This window comes from Anarrhichthys ocellatus, unplaced genomic scaffold, assembly GCF_004355925.1.
Source record: "Anarrhichthys ocellatus isolate YVR2014 unplaced genomic scaffold, GSC_Weel_1.0 scaffold1, whole genome shotgun sequence".
Taxonomy (NCBI): Eukaryota; Metazoa; Chordata; class Actinopteri; order Perciformes; family Anarhichadidae; genus Anarrhichthys; species Anarrhichthys ocellatus.
Genome location: NW_022280031.1, coordinates 267758 through 287241, shown reverse-complemented (window position 1 = coordinate 287241; position 19484 = coordinate 267758). Strand labels below are relative to the sequence as shown.

General features: G+C 40.0%; 2 protein-coding genes across 2 annotated transcripts; both read right to left on the bottom strand.

Annotated features, from left to right (window-relative positions):
- Positions 1–403: 403 nt before the first annotated feature.
- Positions 404–2644, bottom strand: manbal (mannosidase beta like). The gene is made up of 3 exons (XM_031853999.1): positions 2484–2644; positions 1879–2094; positions 404–921 (listed from the first exon to the last, which is right to left on the bottom strand). Exons 2-3 carry the CDS (start codon positions 2026–2028, stop codon positions 811–813), a joined length of 261 nt encoding a protein of 86 aa, XP_031709859.1. The 5' UTR covers positions 2029–2094; positions 2484–2644; the 3' UTR covers positions 404–810.
- Positions 2645–2852: 208 nt separating this feature from the next.
- On the bottom strand, positions 2853–12634 carry nfatc2b (nuclear factor of activated T cells 2b). Its single transcript, XM_031853984.1, has 10 exons — positions 12380–12634; positions 10850–11828; positions 10484–10655; positions 9719–9921; positions 9012–9184; positions 8670–8810; positions 7502–7557; positions 7034–7166; positions 5640–6278; positions 2853–3821 (listed from the first exon to the last, which is right to left on the bottom strand). The coding sequence occupies exons 1-10, from the start codon at positions 12504–12506 to the stop codon at positions 3775–3777; spliced, it is 2670 nt and encodes an 889-aa protein (XP_031709844.1). The 5' UTR covers positions 12507–12634; the 3' UTR covers positions 2853–3774.
- Between the last annotated feature and the right edge of the window lie 6850 nt (positions 12635–19484).

Here is a 19484-nt window from a genome sequence, read left to right as displayed (position 1 = left end):
ATATTACAACTTAACCCTTATGCGGCCTAACAGGTGCTCTGTAATTAAAGATGTTCCACATTTTTAAGGTTAGTTAATCATTATTTTTGATGCCCATACCTCTATTTGAGAATTTAAAAATACCCAATAAGTATGCCTTTATATTGGCCTATGACACGTTTTAACATACACAATCATTTCCAATAAGAATTCCTTAAATCTGATTATTAAATTAAACCATGCCCTATTTATTTGGCTTGATCCTCCCTTGTTACAGAACTTTTTATTTTAGATGGTGTAGAATGTAGAATTTTTTATTTATTTTTTAAAGTTAAATATACCTTACCTGCTGAGAAAACAAGTGCCAAGGAAGTCCTGATGTATTCTGTCATACTAAACAAGTGAATATACACAGGACATGATCTCAATCTGACAAATGACCTCATCATGTGTTTATTTGAAAGTTGAAATCCAAACATAATTCAATCAATGATATTCAATTATAAAAGACAATAAATGCACAACAAATATCATGTCAAATATGTAGCTACATAAAAAAATCTGCAAACAATATATATGACAATTTGCTTTTATTAATATTGTATTGAATGTGAAGGACACATAGTTCGAGGTCATTCGAGTCTCAAATTAAATGCACATTTTTAATTGTCGTAATATGACAGTGCTTTGTATACCTGTAGTGATAATTGTATTAGTAACTGCCAATGTTAACTCACTGTTGACTATACACACGCATTCACACACGCACGCACGCACGCACGCACACACACACACACACACACACACACACACACACACACACACACAGCACTATCGCTTCTTTTTGCTCTCTTTCTTTGGTTTCTGTCGGATCTGCGGGGTGAGTCCTTTAGGTTTCTTCATCTGTTCAGTGGCCTTTCCATCAGTGGACTCAGTCTCCTCCTGTAGAGCAAACACAGGAAGCATTAACCACCCTGTAATTTCAAAAGAAACCATCCGAGTCATTTTAAACATGGTGTAAAATGACAAAAAGTATGATTAGATAACCGTGATTTGAAGATGTATTTGGAAAATGCTTTTGGGGTCTCAAAACTCACACAAAGTTTTTTCCAAGGTATTATTTTCCAAGTAAATCTTGTCAATACACAGTCTGTGTTTTATACAAAATACTGTGCATACAGGGATAGTAATTAGTGATAACAAGCAATATACATTTTGGTTATGCAGTTTGTCATCTCTCCATATAGCTCAGACTCTGCTTGGACTTATCTCAATCAAATGGACGGTTGAATGAAATTCCCTGAGGTTTTGGAGCACAGATGCACACACAAATCAAACAAAAGAAATGCAGATGTCTTTCAACAGTTTCCCTCCGTCAGCACTGTTCCTGTCTTTGTATGGCGATACAGAACTACAGCAGGCTGCTATAAAGGATGAAATGGCGACATACTCTGGAGCGTAATCAGTGCATCTGATGACAGTGTCTGGAAATAGAATAATTAGTCAGTGGATTTAATTGCTCTCGTCTATAAATAATCTCTCCTGACAGTTGTTAGCATGGAGATTGTGGGAGTAGCCCTCCGTGGTACGGTCTTCATGGACATTCAAAAACAAGATATTGTACACTAAACTCTCTGATATCTGGTTTCTCTGTATTTCAGAAAATAGTGTTATTGCAGAACCTGTAGATCTGTCAAGCAAGATGGAAAAAAGAAAGATATTAATCAAACCATTTTCCTCGTTAGGCTGTGCCACACTGCGAATGTATCCGATTGAATTATTTTGATATAAGATGGAGCCACCAGAGAGAGCATTGTGTGGAAACATTTCTTGAGTGGAACCAAGCCACTCATTTGAGCCGATGACTGACACCAACCTAGTTCCTGGGTGTCTACCCACCTGTTCATGGGACTTAGATGTGGGGAAGATGACAGCCAGGATACAGATGAGCTGGAAGATGGCCCCCAGGAACAGCCCATAGCGCAGTAGGCTTTCTAGAAAGGTGGACTCAGGGACCTCTGGAGGAGACAGGTCCACTTCTGCAGACATGATGCTGCTGATTGGCTGTTTTTTGTTGGTTATCCTTCAGTGCACCTATCTGTGCAAACACTACGTCTAGCAGGAAACAATATAAATAAATTAAAATGTAATTAAAAATAATTTATAAAGCAAACAAAGGATGGCTTACTCTTTTCCACTTGCGGCAATGCATATGATATTTACCCATAGTAATGAATAATATGAATCATGTTAGAAATAGATGCATTTAAAGTTATCACAAAAGACAAGCGTGGAGGTGTGAATCAAATGATGTATTGTGCTCTCACATAGCCCTGCTGATAAAAACACATAGTCATAAACTATACCCACTGATACTAATAAACATACCGTACGTTTTCATTATGGACAGACGCAGCTAGGACACATTTACGTTACAACGGTAGATTGAAGCTAACGCTATGCATGACTTTCATTAACGTTAACATGTGGGAGAAGAAGCTCACCGGTGCCGTGGTTACTTCACGCTTCACTTATCGTTAGAGGAGTTTGTTTGTTTTTACATCAAAATCAGGGCTAAAAAAGTATGAACAAAGCTGCGAAACACAGAAATGCTAATTAAGCTTACAAAGGGAGAAAACAACACCGCTAACCGGAAGTGACGTGTAAGCCTGCGATCAACTTCCGACCGGGTGAATGATTGTTTTGAAAATGTCGACCTCTAGTGTGTAATATATCTTTATCATATTTTAGACTTGAAAACATAGAAAACTGTAAACTTTCAGTATCACTACTTTGAGAGGAAAGTGTTCAATACATTAATATAACAGTATTTATTTTACAATTCAATGTTGCTTTATTGGCATGAAAGTTTCAGAAACAATGTTGCCAAAGCATCAAAATAAAAAAGGACACAATAATATTAATATGAATGTCAACAACTGAAGCATGTAACCTGGTTAACAGTGCTGGCCTGTATTTACTCAAGTACTGTACTTCAGTTTCAAATTTGAGGTGATTTACTTGAGAATTTCCAACTCCACTTGATCAATCTCAGAGGTACTTTTAACCCCGGCACATTCACCACACTTTAGTTAGTTTTTCAGATTACAGTTTTTTTCATATACCCTCTATGTCCAGTGAAAACCATGTAGTATTTACTTATACCAGAAGTATTTAGACATAAAAAAAACTGTGCCAACAACTGTGTTGCATCAACAAATTAACACTGAGATAGGATTCTTCAGTGTCAGTACTTTCTTTGTGTGATACACTAAGTATTTAGATATTTTAGATTTACTGCTTTGACATGGTATCGGTGAGTTAGTCATCATAAGAGTCCTTGTACAGAGGATATATTATAGCAACTTGATAATGGTGGCTGAAGTTGGGCTTCATCGAAGGAAAAGTAATTTCAAAGACAAAGGGAGTCATGTTAGCTGTTAATTGAGAATATTTGATTTTCTCTATGGTCTATTCCTGCTATTAATACAAACACTGATTCAAATAAACAGAATCTATTTAATATAAAATATCTTATACATGCTTACAAAGAGCAATTGTACAAATAAATGAACAAAGATTAGTCAAACAGATTAATATAAAGACACAATAGATACACAATATAAGGTATAACACATGTTGTCTACTATCATTGCTAAGGCTAAAAAGTCTAAAGTCAAGATATAGGCCTATGTTTTTTATTGCAGCTCTTACAAGTACAAGCTTCCTCCAAGACATTCAGGATTTTATATTTTACATATTATGCTTGATGTGATGGACATCAGGCCTCCATGATCACTCTCCATTGTGGCCTTTCATGTCTCTTCTTATGATGTCATTCACTGTAAAACATTACAAACACGGTAAGCAACTTTAGTTTTCACAACTACGCTGTAATAAACAAAGACACCATGCTTTTTTTACGTAACATTTTGAAGTAGTTCGTCTGGTATTCTTCATATTGCTGTACAACATCCCTCAGGTCAATTTTTTGCACATTCTTGCACAAAACTGTACAGCGCTCTTCCACTTAAAAATAACATATCATTTTAGGCATTTCTTAAATTTTCCCATATTTTCTATTGTAAATATTACTATATTATTTCATCTCTCTTGACTATTGCACTGTGCTTATTGTTATGCGCCAAATTACCAAGATAAATGATTTGTATGTCCAAACCTACTTGAAAATTAAAGCTTCTCTGATTCTGATATTAATTTGTATTTATATTTGAAGGGTAGATTCTTTAAATTATAATAATTATAATACAACAGTGTTTTGTTTTTAATACTGCCAGCAGATGTCTCTAAAGTACATTTTTTGGGGGGCATTTTTAGGATTTTATTAGAGTGTGACATGAAGAGGTGACAGGAAATGAGAAAGTTGAGCATCAAAGGTCCTCACTTGGACTTGTGGTTTGTGGTTAAAGCCACCAGGGGGTCCCCAGAAAAGGTCTGATTTCATACATTCAGTTTAATTATGCCATGCATCTCCAATGTATTTTCCACTATGTTGATATTTTGTTGAGCCCAGATTTTTCTGATACTCTTTTTTTGGACTGATCAATTATGTCTTTCCTAACAAAACAAAGCAAACTTGTTGTATATGAGTCCTTTGACTGAAAGAATTGAACTATTAACACTATTAGATATAATCTCAAGAAACAAAGACAAATAAAAACATGAACACAATAGTGTGCTTTGTTAAATTTTCTAGAGATGCTAACTAAAACAGATTGTAGTAGTTATCTAAACTCTCACAATTACCCCAGTCTTTATCAGAGACCAGGACAAAGGACAATGCTGGGTCTGCATGTATTTGTGTATACAGTAAACTTCCTGTTTCTGTCGTTCATCACGGAGGTGTAAACAGAAACTTTTCCCCGCAGCAAACAAGGGCGAGGTACATCACTTGTTTTCTCACTCCATGATGGTGTTGCTTCTTTCTCCTCCATCATGCTCAAATACATCAGGTGTCATAAATACGTTGTATTAGATCTATCTTAAATGAGACTGCGCATGCGCATGAAGCCATTAGTGTGGTGAGTGTTTCGGTTGTGTGAGTGAGAGTGAGACTGAAAGAGACAGGAAAGTGGATAGAAAGGCCCAACACAAACCACAATGCAGGATTTGCAAGCATACAGTTGCAATGTGCTTGTATGCGTTTGCAAACTGGACCACAATTACCCATCTCTCAGACAGGTTTGCATGTTTGTTTGTTTAGTATTTTCCCCCACATTTACATTTTTGGGTGTAGCAATTAATGCAGTGTTTTCTACAACTCAGCTTAACGCTGCAGCGATCTGTTGGCTTGTCAAGGAGAACGCAAAAAAAGCTGAAGCAGAGATAGACACAGATCTATTAGCATCTTGATGAGACTCAAACCGGGTTACTGACTGATTGAGAGATAATGCAAATGTGTTGCCAATTTCTCTCTTAGGACAGCTGTATATGTAAAATATTACAATATGAAAAACAGACATGTGATAATCGTTTGAAAAACAGACATGTGATACCATGTTCACATGGTTTAAACAACATACACTTTTGATCAGTCTTCCCTCAAAGACGTACGAAAGTAATCATGTAAGAGAGTGCAAACCCTGCAAAGATGTGAGGATGGGGGGATGAAGAAGACAGCATGTAAAATAATTACTCACCATCCTCCAGGTAAGCATAGCGGAGAGTCTCTTGTTTGACTGTGACCCCCTCTGGAGCTCGTTCCTCGTGGTTTCCTCTACCAGAGCCGATCTGGGCCAGAGGCTCCGCTCGGCTTTCAGCCTTTCCTTGAGCTTGACCGTGGATGTATCTTGAAGGTGGTGACTTTCCCAGTGGCAGCGCTGTCTGCATATAACTCTGATGTCTTGACACCACATAGGCCTTGAATGAATCACCAACTTGAGGACCTTCGGCCAGTTTGCCCACAGGGGTTCTGACACTGACACACAGGCTGGGAGTGGAGGTAGGGTGGGAAGCCATCGGGGAACCATGGGGGGCAGTACCACAGTTGCTGTAACGTTGATTTGCAGTGTGGTAAAGCACAGGGTTGTTGATCAGAGTGCTGGCTCTGGGTTGGTAATAAACTGGCTGGTCGTCCAGTGGGTCAGGGATTAAGACGTGGGCTCTGGGGTCTACAGTGGCTAGATGGTACCTCGTTGGAGAAATATTCAAAGATTGAAGGTCGCTCTCCTGCTCCATGTGATGGTAAAGCGACTTCATTGACAGGCCAGACAGGGACTGATTATCTGAGTAGATGTACGAATTCAACTGGTAGTCATCCAGTGGTTCTGCTTTAATGGCTAGAATTAAAAGAACACAAAGGTGAGATAAATCAATGTAGGTCTGTCATTAGCTCACTGACAAGAGTGCAAGGACAGAAACAAGAATAAGAGTCAAAAGCCACACTGCCAGCACAGTGGTACTTCAAGCTAAATGCTAATATAAGCATGTTAAACATCCTCACAATGGCATTGCTAACATGCTGATGTTTTTTAGCTTTTGTTAATTACCAGGTTCACCATCCTAGTTTTACTTAGGGGTTCTAAACCTTTTGTAACTTAAGGCCCACTTCTTATTGTAAAAAAAAAATCAAAACATATTCTGGTTACCCTCACCCATCACTGGCTGCCATTATGAATCAGAATTGAATGCATATTTCCTGGGCCAAAGTACTGGGCCAATTCAAATTTTGACCTGATGGTGGAGCTTGATGAAAAGTAAGAGGATCACCAACACAGGAAGGATTCATACTTTGGGGACCATGAATATCTGTACACGATTTCATGACAATCCATCAAATAGTTTCTGAAATATTTCCGTCTAGACCAAACTAGTGGAGCAGCTGACCAACAAGAAAAGGTCCAAATGCATGTTAAGTGTGTTGCATCAAGTCCTGCAGAGGGAGGTTTGTGCTGATAGAGGTGAGGACGACTGACTTTCCCTGCTGACCCCATGGGGAACACTGATGGCCTTCTAGTCATCATCCCATTCTCAAACATTCAAGGCACCCCTCTTCCTCCTGAGCCCAGCGCTGTCATGGCGGACAGATACATACCTATCATAGGAGTGTAGATGAAGTGCTGAGGCTGACTGCGTTTCTTCTTCCCGTTGATGACGTAGAAGTTGACTTTGGCTGGGTGGGAAATGGTCCGGTTTCGATACGGAGGGACCTCAACAAAGAGCATGTTCTAGACGGGGATTGCGACACAACAGAAAAAAAGATCACGCTTCAGACAAACAGTCATGTTGAAACAGAGATGCGTAGGCTGCCCCAAATGTCACACTTTTATGTTTCAAATCAAAATCAGCATCAGAAATAAAACTCTTTCAATATGATACACGTAGCAGTATGTTGTGTGTGGTCATAGGTTTTGTGTTTAGCTTTCTGTTTATGTGAATTTGTAACAGACAATGCTGATGTAATGATCAAATACATTTCTACAAAAAGCACATAATTGGTTATGTAAAATGATGCTAGTGCGTCAATACATGTATCATTACAGGTAAGTGTAAGTTAACTCACAGCTTGTGATTTGTCTCTGTCAACAGTGGCCTCCACCTCCCAGATTTGCTGCCCATCTGTAAACAGAGGGAATACAGTGTGTACACACATTAAAGCAAGTCAGTAGTTTGACATTTTGAGCAATACGCTGTCTTGATGAACGATACATGGGAAGGTTGAAACCACGAGAAATAGCTGCAGATAGCAGCCACTTAGCTTAGCTTAGCATAAACAGGTGAAAACAGTGTACACACTGGTTCTGGGTTTTATTTGCCTGAAAGATAAACGAGTGGAACTGATTTTCTCATCTAACTCCCAGATGAAAGCAAATAAGCAAATTTCCCATTATGTGAAACTATTGGTGTTACTACTATAGCATATATATATAAAAAATAAATTAATTTGTAAGAAACCAGATCACAACAGCACATTTACAGACAGATAGTGGAAAGCAGGTTTCTCTCTGTCTGGTTTATTATTTAATTCCCACCTCAGTTTTAACCTGCTGTTTCTATTTTGTACCCACGCTTTGAACAAAAAAAAACACAAAGTCTCTGCTCCGGGTCTGAATCTTTATCAGTCTGTCGAACCACATCCTGTTGCATAAAACCCCACGCACAGCAACAGGGAGGCTTTATATGCAGTCAACTGTATACCCATCCTGCTCTCAACCCATGTAAAGCGATGTCAAATCTTGTGTGGGCAGGAGGAGCAATAATGAGGTGAGACATTTCCATGTAGAAATCAATAAAAGGTGTCACCAACAGTAAAAGTTTGAAGTAATGGCTCATTTTGTCAAAGTCAAAAGTGTGGGCTGAAGGAAGATGTGCGTCAATAAAAGTTGATGCTGCCCGGGCAAAATGCAAATTCTCTGAAAAAATAAATACTATATGAGTAGGTGGATACGCTCAAGAAGCATAATGGGAGGACATAGAAATACATAGAAATCTGGTTGGAGTCAAAATGTACACACACAACAATCAGATCAAAATAACATACATATCGGTGTGTGGGCGTTTTAAAGGAATAGTTCAACATTTGGAGGAAATTCTCATCTAACTCAAGAAGTGGAACTATTTTTTAAAGTGAATTTTTATTATATGTTGCGGCTCATTTTCAGTAGCTCTTAAAAAATGAGGTACGCACAATTTCACATGACCTGACAATTAAAGTACTGATTTCCTCTCACCTTGTGTCTTCTCTGAGAATATCACTTTGGAGTCAGATGTGAAATTCTGTCCTGTGAGGACCATTTGTTGACCACCGAGCACTGAGCATCGGTCCAGGTCCTGCCTCTCGACTGCAGGGAGCTCCTGAGCTGAGCGCTGGGCTGAGGAAACAGGGAGACACAGCTGTATGAAAGACCACACTGAGGTCAGAAAACATCTGGGGGAAACATTTTCAAGGCAGATGGCTACTCCAATTTAAAAAAAAAATGTAATTACAGAATTGCAAAATTGACTACTAGCCTGGCATTTATATTAAAGTTAGCCTTTAATAGAAAGCGATAGAAAGCAGGATTCTTCCTTACAGCATTCGATAGGATGAGAGGCAGCTTGAAGAGACAACAGTTGGCCTCCAGGTTGAGGAATGTGGACACGAAACACCAAACGCACGCGCGTGTTTTTTCGTCCAATGTCCGTCTCACCGTTCCTCAGTTCGATGTCGGCATTCCTCAACTTCAGGATTCCTACACAGTCAATCCTATGAAGTGTAAGAAAAGACGGATAAGATTGAAAAGGTGTGCTGAAATTAGACCAAAGTGCTAGTAACTGTACAAGGATTGTCAAACTATAGCCAACTGATTTAATCTGTGTCAGTTATAGCCTAGTTTTGCTCTGTCAAAGTAGTGGTCTGTGACATTTCGATAATAAATATTCATCATGAGTCAAGTTCATCAAAGTAGGTTTTGTTTTGCTCTGCGTGGTAGATTTTCTTGGAAAAACTCTCTGGCACACAGGAAGTGATGCATTTTGTGTTGCCACCACTTGTTGGTAGTAAAAAAATGACAAAGATCTTGTAGCATGCATGAGCAGCAATAGCCATCATGAGCAACGAGCACAAAAAACTCGAACTTCATCAACATAAAATCGAAAGAAAACCGATAGCATCGTATTTGAGACTCAGTTAAATGTATCTCTGCATCTGTAACGCTGGGAGAGGAAATACAAAAACACCACAGAAGTGACTGCCGATTGCTTAACAACATGTATCCCACAGCATCTCTCTGTGACTCACATCACTCTCATGTGGTTCTTTGGCTCCAGAGGGATCTCCAACACTTTGGTCCCATTCATCATCCTCTCCATGCTGGGTGTGGTGACGGTCTTCCCAGTGATGCGGTGGACCTGGTAGAAGGCGTGGGGTTTCAGGATTCTCTCGTCGGCTGTGCCTATGAAGACCTGCAGCCCCAGTGGAGCTGTGCCTTGGTACCCGCAGAGCTAAGGGCAACAAAGGCGATTAATTGCATGCTTCACGGTGAATTAAATGAACTATAATACCATCGACATCCATGTCTGCAGAGAACAAATTGACACTGCACAATAAATCTCGTTCCCTCTGGGGAGGATTTCACAGGTCGCTGCCTAACTGGCATAGCAAGAACACTGATTTGCATAGTCTGTTTGTGCATCAGTGCCAGGAAAACCAACAGTAACAGCCTTTTCAATTAACTCATGAGAGCAATAAATAAAACAGACCCATAAACCGATACTTGTATGATATATCAACACCAAGATTTGTAACTATTTGTGTATCTTTTAGCACTTTGAAACAGTGAATGTCCTGATACTTTGCCCTTTCATTCATTTGCATCATGGCTGTTGGCTTTACATAAACACATCACCCAGGAAATACCACCCTATATTTACAATCTCTGCTGCTTAATCTTTGACAGAACTGGCAGCGACACAGGAGGGAATTGAGTGATATTTCTGTTTTGCTTGCTTTTCTTTCTGTGCCTACCCCCCCCCCACCCCCACCCCACCACCCCAAAAAAAGCACCTGAACTTCCGGATGCCCTCCGTTTGGTGTCTTCACAGCTCCGCGGCTGCCCTCAGTCTCATAGTGAGCTCTGTGGTGAGATCTGGGCTCTTGCTGGATGAGAAGCTCGTACTGACCAGACTGACTTGGCAACGGCCACTCTAAAGACGGAAGTGGAGCCAGAGAGAGTCCACTGGGGAAAAGACGAAGAGAGAAGGACAATGAGAGGGAAACCAAAGACAAAACATTACATCCCAAAATGTCCAAAATGTCCAAAGTTCATAATTTAATTTCATAGTTGTCAATAAATGGTGTACTTCTTAATGCTTACATTTGAGCAGAAAGACAGACAAAAAGTCTCTGAATAAGAAAGGACAAACAACACACCCGAGTGCTCCGTGGTGGACTGGATGAGGAGGAGGCCACACAGCTGGGAGCATATAGAAGGTTTCAGACTTTATCTCGACTCCTGCCCTGCTCACCCTCTCCTGCTCAATGGCCCCGTCATAGCCCTCTCCATACACACAGTCCTGTCTCTGGGCATGGGCATCTCGCACCACTGCATAAGGCAGAGCTCTGGGTAGACTGGAGCTGAGGCTGCTCAGCATCTCTTCCAGGCCCAGGGAGGAGGTCTGACTTTGGGCCTCCGCTTGGGCCTGGTACTGTGGGAGGTAGTAGGACCCCTGCTGCTCACGGAGTAAGGGGATGGGGCTGGGGCTCCTGGAGCGCTGCTTGACTGGAGTGGCCCCCTGACAGGAGTGGGCCGAGTCATAGGACCGCTTCCCATGCGGCGAGACAGAGCGGGAGCGTTGGTGGGGAAGTGATGAGGCGGCGTGTTGGTGCTGGGGCAGGAGAAAGATCTCGTCTGTGACACTGTTGCCAGGTGAGGCTCCTGGGGAGGAGTGGGTAGAAGAAGTGTGGATGCCCTGGAGGCTCGGGCAGAGGTCTAAGCTGGACAACCCCATGCCAGTGCCGCCTCCATTAGATGGGGAGATGCACGGTGAAGCCAAGGGAGAGTATGCCTCTGCAGGCCAGCCCGTGGAGGAGTTACTGCTGGCAGGGCTCACACACTCCCTGTAGGCCGCTAGAGCTTTGCTGCCAGGGCTCAGCGCCAGGTTTTGAGAGCTGAGAGAGTCCCCCGACGGAGTGATCTCAATCCTGGGGCTGGGAGCAGGGATGGTCCCTGGTCTTGAAGCCAGCCCCACGGAGTCAAACATAGCCCCGGACAGGTTTGCTGTGGTAAGGCTATGAGAGGAGGCGTCCTGACTGGAGGCTGGCTGGTTGGAGCTGGAGATGTAGGCATTGTGATGGTCGACCACCAGCAAAGGAGGCTGGTTGTCGTTTTGAAGGAGAGCACCTGAGTCATCTGTCCAAAACAAAAGCAGAATTAATTTGTGCACACATGTCCAGAGACTACTACTATACCACCCTGAGATAACATATGTTTTAAGACATGTAAAACTACTCCCACAAGTAATAATAATTTGTCTGATTTGTTGTTGTTTTTTGCACAAAAACATTCAATTACCTCATTAGAAAATGTTAAAATGACATCCACGTGCGAAGTAACAAGAACGGAAACACATTTTTGAGTGAATTGAAACCACATTAAACTGTAATAAAGACAGTTCATGCCTCTGTTTCTGTGTTTCTATAGTTTCCTGAAACAGAAAGAAGAGTCTAGTGGATTTCCCCCCTTCTTAATGACAGTGAAAGAGGAGGATTACAGTATAACATCAGGAACTGACAGCTAAATACTCACTGATGGATATCCCAAAGCCACTTTACTTTACTTCACTGCTAAATAAAAAAACTCTAGAAAAGCCAGCATCTTTACAATTACTAGGAAAATTATGTAATTGGAAAAGCGGATATTATGTTAAGTCTCTAATAGCAGAATAACTACTGCATGCACACCTTGATCACAGCCGACAGGAAAGTCCTCCTCAGGTGGATTATACAGAAACAGGTCAGAGAAGTCCAACTCCTCCTGGCTGATGTCTTGATCCAGGTCCTCGGTGAAGCCCAAACCTGCAGAACTCATCTCCAGCTCTGAATATTTAAATCTTCTTTGGACAAGCGTGTCTTTTATAATAACTTTCAAACTCGCCAAATAAGAGAAGCTGTACGCATACAAAACATGTGGCAGCTGCTCAAATACGACATACAACAAAGCGACATGAAAAAAAAGAGCGGCGACAGACGCTTCCTGTCACTGATGATGATGACAAGCAGCAGGAGGTGCAGACCTCCGTGTGTGTGTGTGTGCGTGTGTGTGTGTGTGTGTGTGTGTGCACTTCAAACAAGCCTCATTTCCTCCTGTTTGAGTCAGTAGAGTCACAGTATGAAATGTTAAGGGAGGCTAAATATACAGCAGGTCTGTACATTATTAGAATATCAAAAGGGTCACAGCCTTCCACTGTGGTTTAGCTTTGTGATACTAAAACATGACGTTTTCTATCGTGGTCAAGACAAATGGTTAGAAATAGACGTTAGGAGGTCATTTTTGGACTTTTCGACCGCAGCCAGACTCAGTGTACAATCCTCTTAAGCCTTTGCCTTACAGTCCACAAAATTGGCTTCATCTGTAAATCATCTACTATTTACAGTTATATTAACATGTTTACGTTAATATTTATTTGGTTTGAGTACAGTATTGTTGATGCTAATATGGATGTATTAGTGTTTAGTGGGTAAAGCATTGGTGCTTGTGTAAATGTTATTTACTTCTCTATTTCATCTTTTATTACTTGCATTGAAATACTTTTAAGCCCCTGCCCACTTTGGTTTAGGCCAGTAATCTTTCATCCACTGATGTACTCAAGATATTATCTAGTATACTTACAAAGGCACGTACCTTTTATGTTTTATGCTCTTTTTCAGTTTTACAAAAATTACATATTTCCCTTCATTAAATCCTGCCAAACACAACAACTGTTGTTCCTTGGAGAATACGGTGTTGGGAAATATAATGTCATGCTGGCTGTAGAGCTGATAAATACTTCCTGAAACAACTTTTAGTGAGGACAGTGATGACTCAGCCTCTCCTCTGGAGCCACCCTCAGGACAAACTAAACAGTTTGTTAATAAAAAGACAAGTTTTTTTTGTCAATGTTTCATCTACCCAACCTTTTTTTTCTAGCTTCATGGTATGTGTGTGAGTTGGAGGAGGAATTGCATTTAATTAGTAGAAAATATATAGTTGTGTAAACATGCTAGTTGAAACACACTCATGGTGACAAAGTCGTTTTGGAAGCAGGTCAGCTGCTAATGTCACCTTTAACAGATGAACTACTCACTAACATCAGTGAGGGTAAAGTATGTGACATAACACAGGACACTTTTTTTTATTATTTAACTGAAGAAGTAGAAAGTGTGGTGCTGAAGGTGGCTCAGTGTGCTGAGTGGACTGCTGTGCTGCTGGAGCTTCCTCACACCTCATTGGTTGTGTGGTGCTGGCTTTGTGTGACGTCCCCTCTCAGCGGCTCCAGGAAGACAAAAGACCCAGGAAGAGTCCTGCCCTGTGATATGAAAACAAGTCAGGAATGTGGATCCTTCTCTTGGTGTGCTGTTAGTGTCAGTGTCTCATAGACTTCAGTTGAAGTGTTGGCCTGCAGACTAATTCATGTCTGAATAAATCTGCATTAATCAGCAGCGTCACAAGTTATTTGAGTCATTTGTAGGCCTCATCTTTGACACTATTGACACTTTTTTTGGCTGATGCGCAGATTCAGGACCTTTCCAAAATTCTTACCAATGCTATTAATAACAACTGTTTACACAATGTGTACAGTTATTTGTGAATAAATACCTGCAGCCATCCGCAGCAGGAATCGTTGTTGCATACAGCCTCTATTTTGATTTACATCACGCGACGACACGGCTCACATAGTGGAACACACCGGATCTAACGTTAACACATCGTGCTTCGTGATGTGTTCGACATAAATATTAACTTTATACAGTGTGATCATTTACATTGAGTCTTTTTTGACTGTCAGCAGTATTATTACAGAGAGTTCTCAGCTCCAGGCCAGACTGCCTTTCTCATCGTGTTTACAGAAGATCCGTTATTATGCAGGTGCTCCCTAATAGGACTGTCTGGCTGAATGTAACCATTTGAATCAACCTTTAAAAAAATAGATTTAGGCCAATAGTCAAAAGCAGAATGAAATTTTAGCCGTAACTCTTAAAAAACGTTGTGTACTTCATGTGAATCTATTCATACTGAAGTCAAGCTCGTAATATTCCAAACATTAACACACTACGTTATATTCATGTAGAATTTAATGTTATCCTATTATCCCAAAATAAAAACAATTACATGAGTATTACAGGGAATTGTGTGTTGTTTTGGTTTCTGAATATTTCTCTCTTTTGAAACTTTACATATCACTGTTGATCAGCGAACCCCTGAGCTAATATGTTGTCAACGTCTACTCTAGATTGTCAAAATTATGTTAAAATAATAATAATATTTACAGCTAATCCTGAAGGAGCTACTTAGCCTTGGCAACGGTTGTGTCCACTAACGTAATAATGTTTATTCGCTCAAACAATGTAAGAAAGCACAATACAAACACTAGAAACTAATTAAGGGTACATTGCTTATGACAATTACCTGCCTGGACATATAAATAAGAAAACCTCAAAAGTGAAGTTATGGGGGCGTCTGTAAACATGCAAAATATAAAGTGCATAGTATAAAATAACACGTATAAGTAAGTGGGCAATCACATCTGTGCCACATTCACCACAAGTTCACACAAAACAATACAAGTCAGTTACCGCAGCGTTTGGCCACTAGGTGGCAACATTGTACAATTTCCATCCAAGCACGAGCTCTGCTCCTCCACATTTATAAAAACTACTCTTCTGGTATGTGTAACCGTGCAGAAATTAAAGTTGTGGTTATGAGATATCTGTCCTTTTCACATTGTTATAAAATATGATTTCAGCAAAGTCATTCAATGGGCTCAAAGAATATTTACATCACCTTCCATGTGCAATTTCTAAAAACGGTCTTATATCATTACTACGTCTTTATTAGAGTACCTCTACCTAGAGTGTCTTAAACTTGCATTCTCTCTACTGGCCAGTTGGGGGCGACTCCTCTGGTTGAAAAAAGAAGTTAGATTGTTTGGAAGTCTACAAGAAAATGACCCTACTTCAAGATGAGTTCATGGTCTCAAGTCTTCTTCAGTACAGCATGATGTCCATTGTGTAAATTATGGTCCCGTTTAGAGTAAAATAAACGATAAAGCAGGGTGTGCTTTAGGGCGTGGCTACCTTGTGATTGACAGGTCATTCCTGCGCTTCTTTATCACGCAGTGAAATGTTAATCGAGATCAGGATAGAGGTCCAGCATTTGCTTGTACATTTTTTTTTCTTTAAACACTCTAAGGAGTCGGCTGTTCGCTTGCGTTAGCTGATGTCATAGCTTGTGCTATGCTAACGGTACCTGTTCCCAGTTGGTAACTAATGTTACCAGACGGGAACGGGTGCATGCGTGCAAGCTATCTACTCAAAGCCTGATGTATATGTAACCAACGTTTGTTTTTTGTGTGACCAAGTTGAAGTGTACTGCGGTAGTGTAATGAGCTGCATTACAGTCAGTAAAACTACAGTAGCTTTAGTTAGTTCATTGTAATTCCAAGTGTTCATTTGATGTGCTTTCATGTTGAGTGTATGATATAACATATCTTAATGCTTTGTCGGTGGCTAAAAGTGTGTCAACTAGCATGTTTATGTTGCATGATGTCTGTTGCTATGCAGCATGATCTGCCCTTTGCTGACAATGCTGGATTGCTTGGTGCAGGGTCGTCATTTCTTTAATGTGCCAACCTGCTAGAGACTGCAGATGAAAATGAGCTTGCATGGCTATATCTGGCACATTTACATAATTAACCTAATTAATGTGCTTTTAAGTTAGTAAAGGTGGTCCAATGTTTGTACAAAATGTTAATATACACATTATTCTGTTATATATGGTCTGAACACTTGTTTTTTCAAACATTTACAGGCTGAATAAATGGTTGATTAACATGAGGAGAAACAACTGGACCCCATATAACGAGTCACCTCCGTGCAGTAACGTTACTCACTTTGAGGAGGATCAAATCTTCACAGACAAGAAGGTGAAATATACATTTTTATGGACTAATTATACAGTAAACTTTCCAATGTACCAATGTCATGGTGCAGGTGACTGAAATACAAAACTAAACATGGTCACTATGTAACATCTCTTCAAATAATTTTTACTAACTACGTTATTTTACGCTGTTAATGTACCTAGCACGCAAGCATTTGCAGGGCTTAAAATATATTTGTTCACAATTAAATGCGGGGTTGGTAATCTTGAGAAACAAGCAAGAGTATGCTTACTATAAATTTAACTCAAAAAACGCCAGCACAGTGTTGCCAGCTCTTTTTCAATGAATGTAGCTAGCAGCACTATAGATACCAGATTCTTTTCTTTTTCTTGTCAGAGCATTTGATTCATTGATTGCCGTCAGGACACAAACATCAAATCAGCTCTGTCTTAAGTCAATACCGTAGAAATGACCACATGCAGCAAACCTTGTGGTTTCACAGTCACAACTTGAGTCACAGACCACATGCTCAACTTCTGTGGCTCTATAGCTCAGTGGTTAGAGCACTGGTTTTGTAATCCAGGGGTTGTGAGTTTAATCCCCTCTAGGTAGCATTACATTTAATAGTAACATTAAATCATATAATTAGTTCAGCTATAGGGATGCAGTCAATAAATACACATACAAAATACAGTAGTCACATCTGTTTTGACTGGTGAAGCCTCTTGGAGGCATGTTAACCTCTTTTGGCTCCTTCACGTGTTGATGTCACCTGAGGTCACATGTGAGGCTGTGGGCCTCACGGCAGTCATGCGATTCCCATGAATCAGGGTGTGAAGTGCTGTGAAACTAACATGGGCGATATGTCAGGACAACAAATGTGAGAAGCTGATAAGTGGTGCTGCTCATTTCTTCAGGATGTTCTCAAACGAGAATCTCTTGTCATAGACCGAGAGGTGGTGAGAGTAGTATTCAGATACTTTACTGAAAGTAAAAGTACCGGGACCACAATATCAATTTCCAAATACAATTTTCTTAATATGAGAAGTAGTACACCTGTCAAATTATAAAAAATATAAGTACCGAAAACGAGCACCGAAAACGGAGGAGTTTGAAAACGCTCCAGAGGATGGATAAGTTTGAAAACTCCGGGTTGCGTTTTCGTGTGGACGGTCAAAAACGGATAAGTTGAGAAACGATGACGCCCACACCCGCGTTCGCTACTTGATTGGTTCTTAGCAGTCATGACGTGTCCTTCCCTGATTCGTCACACTCCTATCACCTGACCCTTACCCGGAAGCTCACAAACATTGATTACCGATCGACTACCAGGTTAATTTAACATGGACAACTGATTACAGGTGTTGCTGACCTTGTTGTCTTTACTAGCAGCTGTCCAGTTAAAGTCTGCATTATTACGGAGGAAGCAGCTGTTATTGGAGCGATTAGCGAGCGGCGTGACCAGCGGCGTTATCAGACCTACGGAGCGGCCGTCTGAAGTCACGGTTAGCAGCTTTAGGGAGGGGAGGAGCTCACATGGATCCACTATTATGTAACAGACATATGTACCTCCTTATTTGTCATCTTTGATGCTGTTATTACCAAACTGTGGATATAAAGAAATATCGAGCAGTTATCTTCAACAGCATCAATTTCCCTCGGGAGAAGAAGTAAAGCTCTATCTCGCATTCGCTTGGGTTTTTATACTCAATCTTTATCACACTGATTGAATGTATGATAAATATGAAGCTCTTTAGCTCACTGCTTAGGTCATGAAGTCAATCCTAAATATGACCTGGCTTTCAAAGTCAAAGACTTTTGTATTGTGTGAAAGTTATTGAAGAAAAATAAGACACTTGATGTTTGAATGCACCAGTGTATTGTCTCTCTCCTGAGAACTGTTTAACCAAAGTAAAAGTAGTTCAGCGAATGTGCTGTAAATCTTGATCCTCAAACTAGAATAAATGTAATATACACTCACAGCTGTGGTAGCGAGCCACCGTGCAAGTTACTGGCGTGGTCAGCAGGATGTATTTGTGGTTTTGTGTTTTGCCCAAGGACACTTTTTTGACATGTAGACAGGATAAAGTGGGGATCAAACCCTCAACTGATTAATGGAAGACTCTCTTCCTGATGCTGTGTTCACACCAAACATGGTGCAAATATTTTGATTTCAAATAGAAAAAGGATTTGAATTCTTAATGTACCTTCAGATTTTTAAGAAACCCTTAGCATTTAGTAAATTACTTGATACGAGAAAAAAGACACAAAAATCTGCCCTATTTTATTTTATTTATGCCTCCTTCAAATTAAACAGTTGGAGGAAAAAAAATCTCATAGTTCATGTCCCCACTGAGTCCAGAACTTATGACGAGCGGTCACAATCAGACATCTACTCATTCTAAGGAGTCACAAGGCAACAGGGATTGGGATCTACACAGAAAATACATTATTCTAAACGCACGAGGCCCCTCAACTTAGTTTTCAATTATTTTATCAAAAGTTTCTTTATCTGGAAAAGATTGAGATTTATTTTATGTCAAAATGTACAGATTAGTTAGCATTATCCTGTAATGATTCTAATCCAATTTTGGACGAAGATGTGAAGAAAACAGAGCTTGTGTAATAAAGAGAAACATGCATACATACTTAGCTAAGCTTTTCAAATATTTATATATTCTGTTACTAAAGCTGTAAAGACTCCAAATCACCCAAATACTTTAATACCAATTATTGTTTAACACAGAAAACAAAGGCAGACGTGGCTTTAATACATTAATGAATTCATTTATTTTAGTGAATAAAATATGTCTAGATAAAACAATGTACAGTATGATAATAGCACTTTATATACACAATGAAAAAAAAATATATATATACATATACATATATATATATATATATATACATATATATATATATATATA